The sequence below is a fragment of the Henckelia pumila genome, chromosome 2 (assembly GCF_033568475.1).
Source record: "Henckelia pumila isolate YLH828 chromosome 2, ASM3356847v2, whole genome shotgun sequence".
NCBI classification, from domain to species: domain Eukaryota; kingdom Viridiplantae; phylum Streptophyta; class Magnoliopsida; order Lamiales; family Gesneriaceae; genus Henckelia; species Henckelia pumila.
In genome coordinates, this window is record NC_133121.1 from 3,428,913 (window position 1) to 3,440,705 (window position 11,793).

General features: G+C 31.9%; 1 protein-coding gene across 1 annotated transcript; it reads right to left on the minus strand.

Annotated features, from left to right (window-relative positions):
- Positions 1-948: 948 nt before the first annotated feature.
- LOC140879401 (probable protein phosphatase 2C 60) lies at positions 949-4,186 on the minus strand. The gene is made up of 5 exons (XM_073283097.1): positions 3,808-4,186; positions 2,920-3,337; positions 2,098-2,465; positions 1,753-1,989; positions 949-1,488 (listed from the first exon to the last, which is right to left on the minus strand). Exons 2-5 carry the CDS (start codon positions 3,236-3,238, stop codon positions 1,234-1,236), a joined length of 1,179 nt encoding a protein of 392 aa, XP_073139198.1. The 5' UTR covers positions 3,239-3,337; positions 3,808-4,186; the 3' UTR covers positions 949-1,233.
- Positions 4,187-11,793: the final 7,607 nt, after the last annotated feature.

Here is an 11,793-nt window from a genome sequence, read left to right on the forward strand (position 1 = left end):
ACATTTGAAATTATATAATTTGATATAAAATGAATTTGAAAGTAGCATATATTTTGTCTAAACAATCAAGTTAGAAGATTTAAAATCCATCAATTCATACACGACTTAAAATTTTTCACAAGAATAATCAACTTGAGTTAATATATTCAAGAACTTCTTCATGTATTTTGTTTTGACCCATAAAGTAAACATATTCTACCTTTTACCTTGTTTTGTTTCGTCCAAATTACCAACATGCATGAATTCATGAAACCTATACGTGCACCGATTAAGAAGAGATTTGTCATTCATAGGAAGTTTGTGGAGGCTTCTTAGTGAATACTAATAATGGTTAATCTTTTTAATAGAACATTAATCTCCATCGATATATGTCAAATTCTTGTTTCAACCCTCGCATTTAATCAATTAATTTAATCCATTGACTATGTCTATAATATCGCCCACTTTCCCCGTTCCTCGATTCCTCTTCCGTGGCCAAACATCCAACACTCATAAATATTGGACAAGTGTGTGAGTAAATCAATTTCAAATTGATGTGATATTTAATATTTAAATAAAAATCTATTGTGATAATTGCGATTAGTCTGATAAATGACACGAAACACGATCTAATTTTTCGATAACTATATCATATGTTAAAAATGGTAAATTGATTTTTGTAAGCTATTGGCTTATGAATTCATATTTTGTTTGGGAAAAAAATCAGAATAAAAACATGTTCTTACTAACTACCCATAATTATTCAATTTTGTGGAGTCCATTTAAAGCCCACTGGCTTGCTAAATTATTTATAGCCAATAATGGATATGATATGGGAGATTTTAGTATCAAAATCACCCAATTGAAAAACAACAGCAACGAATGAGTAACATGAATAAAAACAAGTAACCACCATATTTGCCAAGCATTTTTAACAGCTTTCAGTGATCTTAATAGCTGGAACTCGTCTCAAATAAGAATCATACTATTTAGCCTCCACTTCACAAGTATTACACAAGTAAATAAAGGACATGGAAATAAGGGAAAATAATACAAACATGAAAAACAAAAAATAAAGAAGAATAATTCTATTCAGAAAACATATTCTATGACGAATATCACCTCGAATGAGTTCGGTTTTTTTTTTTTCCAGTGTACTGTTTCTTGAACTTCTCACCTATCCCAAGTAGAATTTGTTCTCAGTTAAGGATTACAGTGTACATTAAAGAATTCAAGGACCGCTCTCTTTTTCTTTCAAGTAGGCACAGATAGCGGTGCGAGAGCGTTTGAAGCAAGATTAACGCCACCCCCTTTAACGGAGAGGTTAGGACTCCTCGCCGAGGTAGCCCTGCTCACAAGATGTGTGTCGAGGAATACAACCACGACTGTGATGTCGTCGTGGAAATGGCGACGCACCCCACGATCAATTTTCTTCAAGTCTGAGTATCTCATCTCCCTCTTCTTTGCCGCCTCTTGCAGTGCTGTTTTAACTAATCTTCTAGCACTCCCCTGCAAGATTGAGGTGCAAAATGATTACAGTACTTTCTTGTATTATTTTCTTCAAAAAATTAAGTTAAATGCAGAAGACCAGAATAAGATTGAGCCAACTTCTATAAATTTAAACGTTTAGAAAAAATGGTTTGTCAAAGGGATAGCAACATGGAAATCACATGCATATTATGCTTTCACAGTCGATCGTAGATATTCTTATTCCATTTTTCTCCTCCATAAATGAAAGAAAGAACATAAAGGAGTTTTCTTTCGAAATCTTACACTCCGGGGATGATTTTGGACCAGATCGATGGCTTCTTGATTTGAAAGATGCTCCCAAAGGCCATCCGATGCAAATACAATGAACTGATCATGAGGTAGTAACTGGTGCACAGTAATAGCAGGTTCAGCGCTCAAAATTGGTCTTTTGAATGGTTCCCGGAGTCGAAATTTTGCATACAACGGCTCCCTGTTGTATTCTGCCTTCTTCAAATAAAAGTCTCCAATCGATCTAGAAATCTGTAATCCAAAAGAAATATATTAGTTTAATTAGAGACATATATAACAATAGTTTCATAAACTACGGAATTTTTATGACATGAAGCAGATACTTCTCAATGAACCAACCTGTATAAGACCTTTCACACGCCACACATTATGCTTAAGCACAACAATATGCGGGTCATCTGGGTGCAGAGATTGCAGCTCCTTTCTCACAGACTCAAAGCTCGCATTATGCTCTTCTGAGAGTTGAATAGCAAGGACTTCCCCGGTAGCCTTAACAAGTCTCCCTAAAACAGCACGCGAATCACCAAGACTGGCAACATAAAGAGTCCCACTGCAGACGATCCCAACAAGGCAGCAAGAGCCAACCGCAGCTATTTGCGGTTTCATGAGCCATTGCCTGCTCACAACCGAGAAAAACCCATCTTCTGTTGCTTGAAACGCCTTCCGAATCACCTCGACAGACATAGATTGGTTTTCGGCAGTGAACCCTGGAAATTTTATGCATTAAATAGAATAAACTGGAATTTCACAACACCATGATCAATCAACTTTCTTGAGAGAACACAGATTTGTAATCGTGGAAGCATAAAATCATTGTTTGTCACTTTGTCTGGTTCCAGTAAACTCGAGCATTTTACAAAATAGTTTCATGGCACCCCCCAAACAGAGGTCGTCATAAGATCGAATTCAGCAGATAATCCCCTTTATATTTTATCAGGTCGCTCTCGATTGTTATTTCTGAGCTTTAGAAATATTCGCCGCTTTCATTACATGTAAGAAAGTGAAGGGACATGTTAAACTATGAAAATGCTCAAACTTCAGTTTTGAAAACATTGATCAAAGCTGATAACAACTCAAAAATACCCGCCATGGACAAGACTTAGACTTTCGATGTTGAAAGACTTGCTTTTTAGATGCTGAAAGAGATGTTGAAAAACTTACTCTTTAGATGTTGAAAGAGATGCTCGTTGATGTACCGTGAAGTTTCGGGGCCACCATGCCCATCATAAATCCCGACGAAAGTACCATATGGCCCTGAATCATTCAAGCTCAGAGAGCCAGACTCGAGTTGACTTTGATCCTCAAGTAAATTATTGGCTTGAACAACAGCCATTGAAAAATCTCCATTACAATGTTGCCCGGAGTCCTTATACCATAAAAGACCATCTTGCCGACCCCCAGAATCCGAAGCAGAGTGAATATATCGATCGGCGTTCGGCCGAAAACAGGCCCTCAAAAATTTCAATAAGCCTGAAAACATCCCTCATCTCATCCAAAACACCATCCAAAATAAAGCTCAAATTTGAAACCTCGTAACAATTCCTCGTTGTCAGCAAGCACAGAGTATACGCATTAAAATCTAGGATAGTACAAACAAACGGATTTCAATTAGGACATCAGCAACCTCACAAAATGAAAAAGAATAGAAATGTAAGAGAGATTGCTAAATTAAGTTCGATTCAGCTGAGAAATGCAATAAGAAAACCAATAACAAAGATCTTTCAAGGCCACACAGATTTAAGATATGTACTCGCAAACCTGCGTAGATATAGACATCGATATCAAGAAAATTCAAAAGCAAGGAAAACGGAATGTGAAGGTTTCAACAATGGTCAAACCAGCGTTTTCTAAGTTGGCCCAGGTACTTCAAATTCTAGAAGGGCCAATTCAAATTGGAAAAAAATTAAAGAAATGAAATTTGCAAAAGAACAAAAAAAAAACCCCAACTTCATGGAACCCCATAACCCTCGAGCAACCATCAATCACACATACACCACAGCTTTTCCGATTGATACCAAGAAAGACAAGGGAGGATGCTGATGAAGTTACCTCAAGAGCTGATCAAGAAAAAGATCTGAAAGTGGAAGGGGATTTAGATCTACAGATCCATCAAATCGAAGGAAAAGGGCGAAAATTGAAGTGGGTTTTTGTCTCGTAGCTCCCCGATTGCTGAAGAATATAGAAAAGATTACTAAAGACGATGAAGTGATGGAATAGAAAAGGGGGAAAAAGGTAAAAAAAGAGAAATGCAATAGTGAAGAGGAAAGGGGAGCGGTATTTGTATGAAGAAATGTATGATTGAGGCAACTGAAACTCTGGTCTCTCTCAGCAGACAAAGCGCATTAAAATCCAACAATGGAGAGCTCGAAGCCAGCGAAGAAGTGGACCAGTTATGGGCTCCACACACTGTTCCATAGACAGATTTTAGAGAGAGAAACAAGAAACATAAGGCAAATCAGGATAAGAGGAAGAGAAGAAGAAAAAGAAACCGAAAAAAGAAAATTAATAATAATAATAATAATAATAATAATAAAAGAACTCAATTAATTAAAGGAATTATGGATAATTTTGGTGAAGTCGTTTGGATTGAATAAAAGAGTCGTTTCGCGAAATAAAATTAATTCATTGATATGGTATAATAATAATTCTGGTGTGAAATCATATTTATAGAGAGTTTTGTGAGACACGTCAACTTGGAAAAAAAAAAGAGTTAAAAGTAATATTTTTAATATAAACAAATAATTTTTTTTTCATGTTTTGAACCAATTAAGATATTCATTTGACAAAATAACTCATTAAACAGTTACTTGTGAGTTTTTGTGTTACATTGAAGAACCCTAAAATTACAATTACAATTTTGTGAAAAGAACTAATAAAACCAAGATCCATATGTTGGTTTTCTTAAATTTTAGCTAATAATTTTACCGAGATAAAATCATTTTCCAGGTGTTTTGCACATTTCACCCCACATTTAATCGTGATAATTAGTATTGGAAACTTTACAACATATTCAGCAAGTTTCCTAAAGAACATATCACGACTAAAATAATTATTGGAGATTGACATCTCATTTCTCAATCAATTAATTGTTGTATACATACTGTGATGGATATGAATCATATCAAAGAAAGAGATTTGTAATTATTATTTTATACTACACATGGAGTACTTCTCCCCCATGATATGGTCAAATTACAACAATTATTGGCTAATCAACATATATTTCAATTTCCATACAAAATATAAGGGTTTCACGTGATCTAATGATATTGAGGTAGAGTCACATTAACCATGGTCAAATAGTGCTCTTACACCCAGCATCGAATTTTCCTCTTAACAAGGATTTGGACTAATTAATATGTAGTGCTAAAATTTCAAATCTAATAATTTAGTTAGTTAATACAAGATAAAATCTGTATTATGTATATATTTTTTGACGAAAATTCTTCTGTCAAAAGATAAATAGACTAGGTGTACGTGTGGTGTAATCTTTTATCGTATATCTTTAACAGTAAAATTTAGAAATAAAGTATTCAATAAATATAATTTATATTAATAGTAAAACATAGAGGCCTAATGTAAAGTATATGTAAGATTTTTGGAATCTATATACATACAACTTTCCTGTTATTATAATTTATACGGATCAATTGTTTATGAATGGGTTCGACCACCATCAAAAGTCGATGCTCCTAAAAATCGGGTGATACGCAGATGATAGGGTGAAACTTGTAATATATGACATATGTTTGCGAGCACGTTTGGAAAAATTTCATATTACCATGTTATTTATATCTTAATCGTATGAAAAAATAATAATAAACTTCTTATATATTTATAAATGTTTGTCTTTTAAATACATATGATTAATGATCGCTTGTGCTTTTGTGAGTAAGGCTCGAGAGATGGAAACACGTACCTAGAGATGTAGGTATTTTCGAACTCCACTTATGCTCAAACCAAGGAGTGGAAAATATATGCGCAAAGGCTATAATTTGCAATTTTACGTACTCTATTTTATCTACATTATTATATATTAAAAATATCTTCGACAGATTAAAAAAAACAAAAAACTTCGTCTTTTTCCCAAAATTGCTCTGGTATAGTTTATAGATATTAGACTTTTGTTTTTTTTTTGTTAAATTTTTTTATTTTAATATTTCAAATTACAGTTTAGTCTCTTAATATTTTTTAAAATTATGACACCACTCTCATATGAATAACATAGTCAATTCAAATGAATGTATGAATAGCAATTACTTTTTTACAAATGTGAACAAATATATATATATATGATATTATCGTTATAAAATAAATCAAATTAATTAAAAAAATTATACAAACAAGCAACATTTAGATCGTCTATGTACTAATTAATGTTGAATACACTCTGTTCTATGCATAAAATATATTCATAAAATGGAGGAAACGAATTGTCCAATGGAAGTGTACGTTACTCTTATGATCACGATGGCACTTTAGAGTATTTGGTCAATATACACATATTAATTAGTACATTGTGCATGTGCATGTTACATTTTTGTACAATCGAATTGTTAGTTATATGCATAGTCTATATAATCAACAATCAGCTAGGGTTGGATTTATATGTTCAACAATCACGACCTAGTCATGTGAGGTGTCGAAGTGAACAATCTCTATGTTAATTGTTCGAAATCAGAATTCACAATCCACAATTTATTTTAATCTATAGGTTTGTTTATTCGCTTTTCATTTATAATTTACAAAGCACGGTAAAAAAAATACAAATTACTAACAAAACAAAAAAAGTGAAAAAAATCGAATAGCAAAGCGCACCAATTTTTGTTATAATCAAAGTATGATTCATTAACCTATAGTTCGTCACAAACTTAAACGAATATTGATTTAAGATTTTACGAATTTGAAGATTGGATTTGCAAACAATGAGTCAATGACGATGGTACACACATCCGCTAAGCGCCAGCTCATCCGAACAGAGACCTTTAATTACCTTTGGTGGTTCGTGTTTTTAATCCAATCAATGCCTATCCCCACTTCACACTTTACACCTTTATTTTCCCAAAATAGCAATTTTTTGATTGATTTTTGTAATAGTTCAGTTAGGCCAAAATAATTAAAACAATCTATATTAACAAAAAGTGATTTAGCACTTGTAAATTTATATCAGTCTTTGTTTTACATTGATTCGATGTAATCTGTCATGGATCGAAAACGTGAAGCGAAAGATACAAATTAAATACATAAAAATCGTATGTTGTTCTAGATAATAGTTATTCTAGGTATATTTAGGGATGTAAATCAACAAAGCCGCTTGTGATCGAGTTATTCGAAGCTCAATTCGATAAAGATCTTTCGAGCTTGTTTAATGAGATTCGTTAAGATAAACGAATCAAGCTCGAACTTCACGATATTCTGTTCGTTATCTCGTGAACATATTCATTCGTATGCTCGTGAGTTAGTTCTTAGATGAAAAATAGTAGTTTTGATATTTGATTTATAGATTTTCACTATGTTAAATATATAACAATCTATTATAATAATAAAATTACAAATTTTAATAAAAATATTATTGTCTCCTCTTAATATCAAACGTAGTTTTTAATAAATTTAATGAATTAATGTTTAAATTTATATTTTATATTTTATATTTATTAAATTTTTTTAAACTCGATAAAAACTCAAATAAACTCGTAAATCAGAAACATATTCATTAAATAAATCTCGAATTTATTTTGATTATAAACAAATCAAGCCAAACTTTCAAGAGATTAGCTCGATTTGACTTCACTCGATTACATCTTTAGATACTTTTGAATATCACAATTTAATCAATACTTGTAAATGCTAACAAAAAAATAATAAAAAAAATTGAGGGTAAATTTAGGTTGGGTGAGACTTGAACGAATAGTCGTTTTCGATTTCAGATATGATTGCAGGATTTGAGCTTCACTGTACACCATGTTTGTTGTTTGTGACAGGGAGATATATCATGCATATATGTTTAGTCCATTTCTTAAGGTGTCCGATCTTCTTCTTTTTTTGCATCAATTTTTGTATAACATATGCAAAATTTTCCAATTTAAAACTATAATAAAAGCTAATGAGATAAGGCACTTGATTAAATATATAGATGTGTGTTTTGTTATAATATATATATATATATATATATATATATATATATATATATATATATATATATATATATATGTGTATTTATATAGATGTGCGTGTGTGTGGTTAAATTGATTTTCGATTTTACGTTGGTTTCTTGAAAAAATTGGTAGGGAAGACGATTCATTATGATAGCACAATAATTTGATTGCATGTCATTTCAGTATTTGTCTTATTGAATTTCTCATTGAAAATTGAGCGCAATCATTTTACTTTGCCTGATGGGTTTCCATCATTGAATAATATTTTATATTAAAATATGCATGGTTTCATAATATTACGATTTTTTTATATATAACCTATTTTGCCTTTTTATATCTCCCCCCATAGTCTCGGTACGCAATCCATAATATATAAACATTGTTTTTATACAAAAATTATTTGACGTATATTAAGCCACAAATTTGTTTATCATATTACTAATATATATAATTTATCTCATCTCATTTCACGTTCATTTCGTCATATTATTTATTCATATATTAACTATTTATTTTATATCAATCAAATCATTAATTATTTATCTTACATCAATCAAATCATTGAATTCTATCAATCAAATCCAATACTATTTAAAGTTTTTAACTACCATTTCTTATTTATTTTTTATTATATTATATTACTTATCTATATATTACTTATATCATACCTCAAACCAAACGGTAAAATGTAATATGCTGATATATATTTTGAACATTTTTTTTGAACGTGGATGAAACAAAAAATATACTTCATATATATATATATATATATATATATATATATATAGTTTTGATCACAAGGGCAATTATCATGGGCAACTACGTGAGCAACAGCTGACGTGGCACCTTGTACATCCAATGAGTGATTGCCACGTCAGTTGTTGCTCACGTAATTGCCCATGGTGGTTGCCCATGTGATAAAAACTATATATATATATATATATATATATATATAATACATATATTTTTTTACAAAAAACTTAGATATATATTTTCAGTTTATTTTCTCGTACGTCCAATATTTATTTTACTAAATTTTACATCATACGCACCATTCTACATGTAATAAAAGTCTGTGTCCAATTTTTAAAGTCTCCGTTTGGTACCGTTATTAATAATCTATGTATAAAATTATTCTGTCTAATCACACGTTATTCTTATCATATTATTTATCCATCTATTAATTATAATTATACATCAATTAAATCATTAATTATTTATTTTAGATCAATCAATAACAGAATTAAAATTACTATATTACCCTTTATAAATAATATTATTTATATTTTTTTATTATTAAAAGGATAATATGGTAATTTATCATTTTTATATAAAATTTAATCAATCAAATCAAATAAACTATAATATATCAATCAAATCAAATCAAATATTCACTATCATTTCTTATTTATTTTTTATTACATTACATTACTTATCTATATATTATTTATCACATCACACGTACTAAACTGAACCTAAGTATAATTGAAACATTCAACCAACAGCCAAGTATGACATTATTGTATGTTAATATCCACAGTGCAATATTTGACTCGGATTCCATTGAATTTCTGGCTAGGCACACGACATTCGAGTATTCAAATTCCTTCGAAGGAATTTTGTCATGGGATTTATGCATTATATATTTGTGTAAGGCGACTTTTTGAATTGAAATTCACCACGAATCTTATTAATTCAGTTCATCGAATTAGAATCGAATCACTGATCAAAAGGAAAGGTACACATACACGAACGCATATGAATTCAAAAACAAAATTTTAGACGTGACATTTATTTCATTTTGCTATAGTCTGTAAATTCTTCTACTGTTTACATCCATTTTGTATCTGTACTAACCCGTATATACACCACAAAGTTTCGATCAAATTTTAACATGTAAAATTGTAATTTTAATCATTGTCCATTCTCTATTTTGGTTAATTATATCATAAAATTTTAGTCTTAGCCCTTATGTGTAATCCAATTTTAGCAATTTCAATTTTTTCTATCTGAGAGTGTCGATGTGACATTACACAATGTAACATTGGAAAATTTTTAATATACTAACAAGACACCTCGGCCCCTTGCCCATCGTGTGATTCATTAATTATATATCGAAGGCACAAACCCTACAAATATATGAAATATAAGCAATGGGACCGTTTGTGGGTTGGAATTTAGCGATGGGAATTGGATTAAAATTATTTGACACGAAACAAAACGCACGACCGGTCATGTTTTGGCTGACCTTATCTCAACCACCGGCTCGAAGTCGACGATAAACTACAATTCCTACCCTCTTATTATTGTGACAACTCGCGTCTCTCTGCATGCATGCATTTAAGATGTGGAGCCTCTACCTTGAATTTTCAAGCCTTCCTTTGCATAAATGATAAATCCCACCTCTATAATTATTATCATATCTCTCGTCGACTCATGATTTGTACATGAGGCATCGTTCGGTTCGGATGATGAGTCGTCATTTCATTAATTTATCGAATCATTTATGAATCATCGATCTTTGTTCGATCGTTACTTTATATGTCAAGAGAATCAAGCGGTGTCTGAATGTACTAGTACTACTCGTACCATAATGTTGGTATATTTGTTGGAAAAACTTGAATATGGCAGAAGAAAACAGGAAAATAATTCAACAGTTGAGGCTCGTGTTGAACATGATTTCCTTAAGAAGATTTTGCCCCGCTCCTGGTGCTTACAGTGTTTGGCAATCTTCTCCCAAGATACAACAACTTCTACTTGTGAATATAACACTATATATCACAAGTTTTTACAACCAGAAATGATATGAACTCTTTTTTGTAAAAAGAAGAAGCAACAAAATATGTGAAGAATGTATTTGAAAATCTGAGAATCTGATTATCTATATCAAAAATGATGTTTGATTCTCATATTTATATTGTTTATATGAAAAGACAAAACTTTTCACTCATGTGATATGTCTTTTGATAAAAATAACTGACTAAAGTCACCAAAAGAAGTCAAAAATATCTAAAAATTCGAAAAAAAGATGCAACTTTTCGTGTGGCCAGAAGCACCGGTGCAGGGGCGCAACATATTGCGCCCTTGCACCAGTCTAGGTGCCTTGGAAAATTCCAAGGCAGAAGCACTAGTGCAGGGGCGCAATATACGCCACCCCTGCTTGCCTGGGCACACGCCCAGGCAGCATGAATAGGGCAGGGGCGCAATTTTCAGCGCCCCTGCACTTCAATAAATTTTTTTTCTTTTTTTTTTTTCCAAGCTTCTCAATCCTTTTTTCTTTTCCGAAATTTGCATTGCTTAATTTCAATTCATTAAGCACAATCAAAATTTTCTAACAATCCCCCACATGAATGAAATTATTGAATGAATGCACATGATGTCTAAGAGAGTCTACACGAAAATTCAATGCGTCAGGAGAGGTAGCTTATGACTTTGAACCTTCCGTAGTAGAATACTATCGGATTTACTAGGCCACGAAGTGAACATGATGTCTTGAACTTCTTGGCGGTTTATTTAAACCCAGATAATTGTACCTACACAATGAATTTTCTTCATTTCTATTGGTTTTCCGGTTGTGTCCGTTTTAGCCATGGAACACATCTTGGCTTCATAAATGTTTCATTGAGACGGCCCGTCCTCACACTTACATAGGTGGTCTCCTTTGAAAAGTATCCTACAGTACTCCACCTTTTCCAGGTAAGGAACCATTAAAAGTTCAAACTTAACCTCACTACATGCGTAGGCTACAACACTCTTAGTCCTAGGAATGAGTTGGAAAAAATTCCAGAGTGTTAACTCAAGTTCTCATAATTTAGTTGTCCATTGAACCAAGATTTGGGATCTCCAATCAACAAGGTTGGGTTACCACTATGAGAGCTTT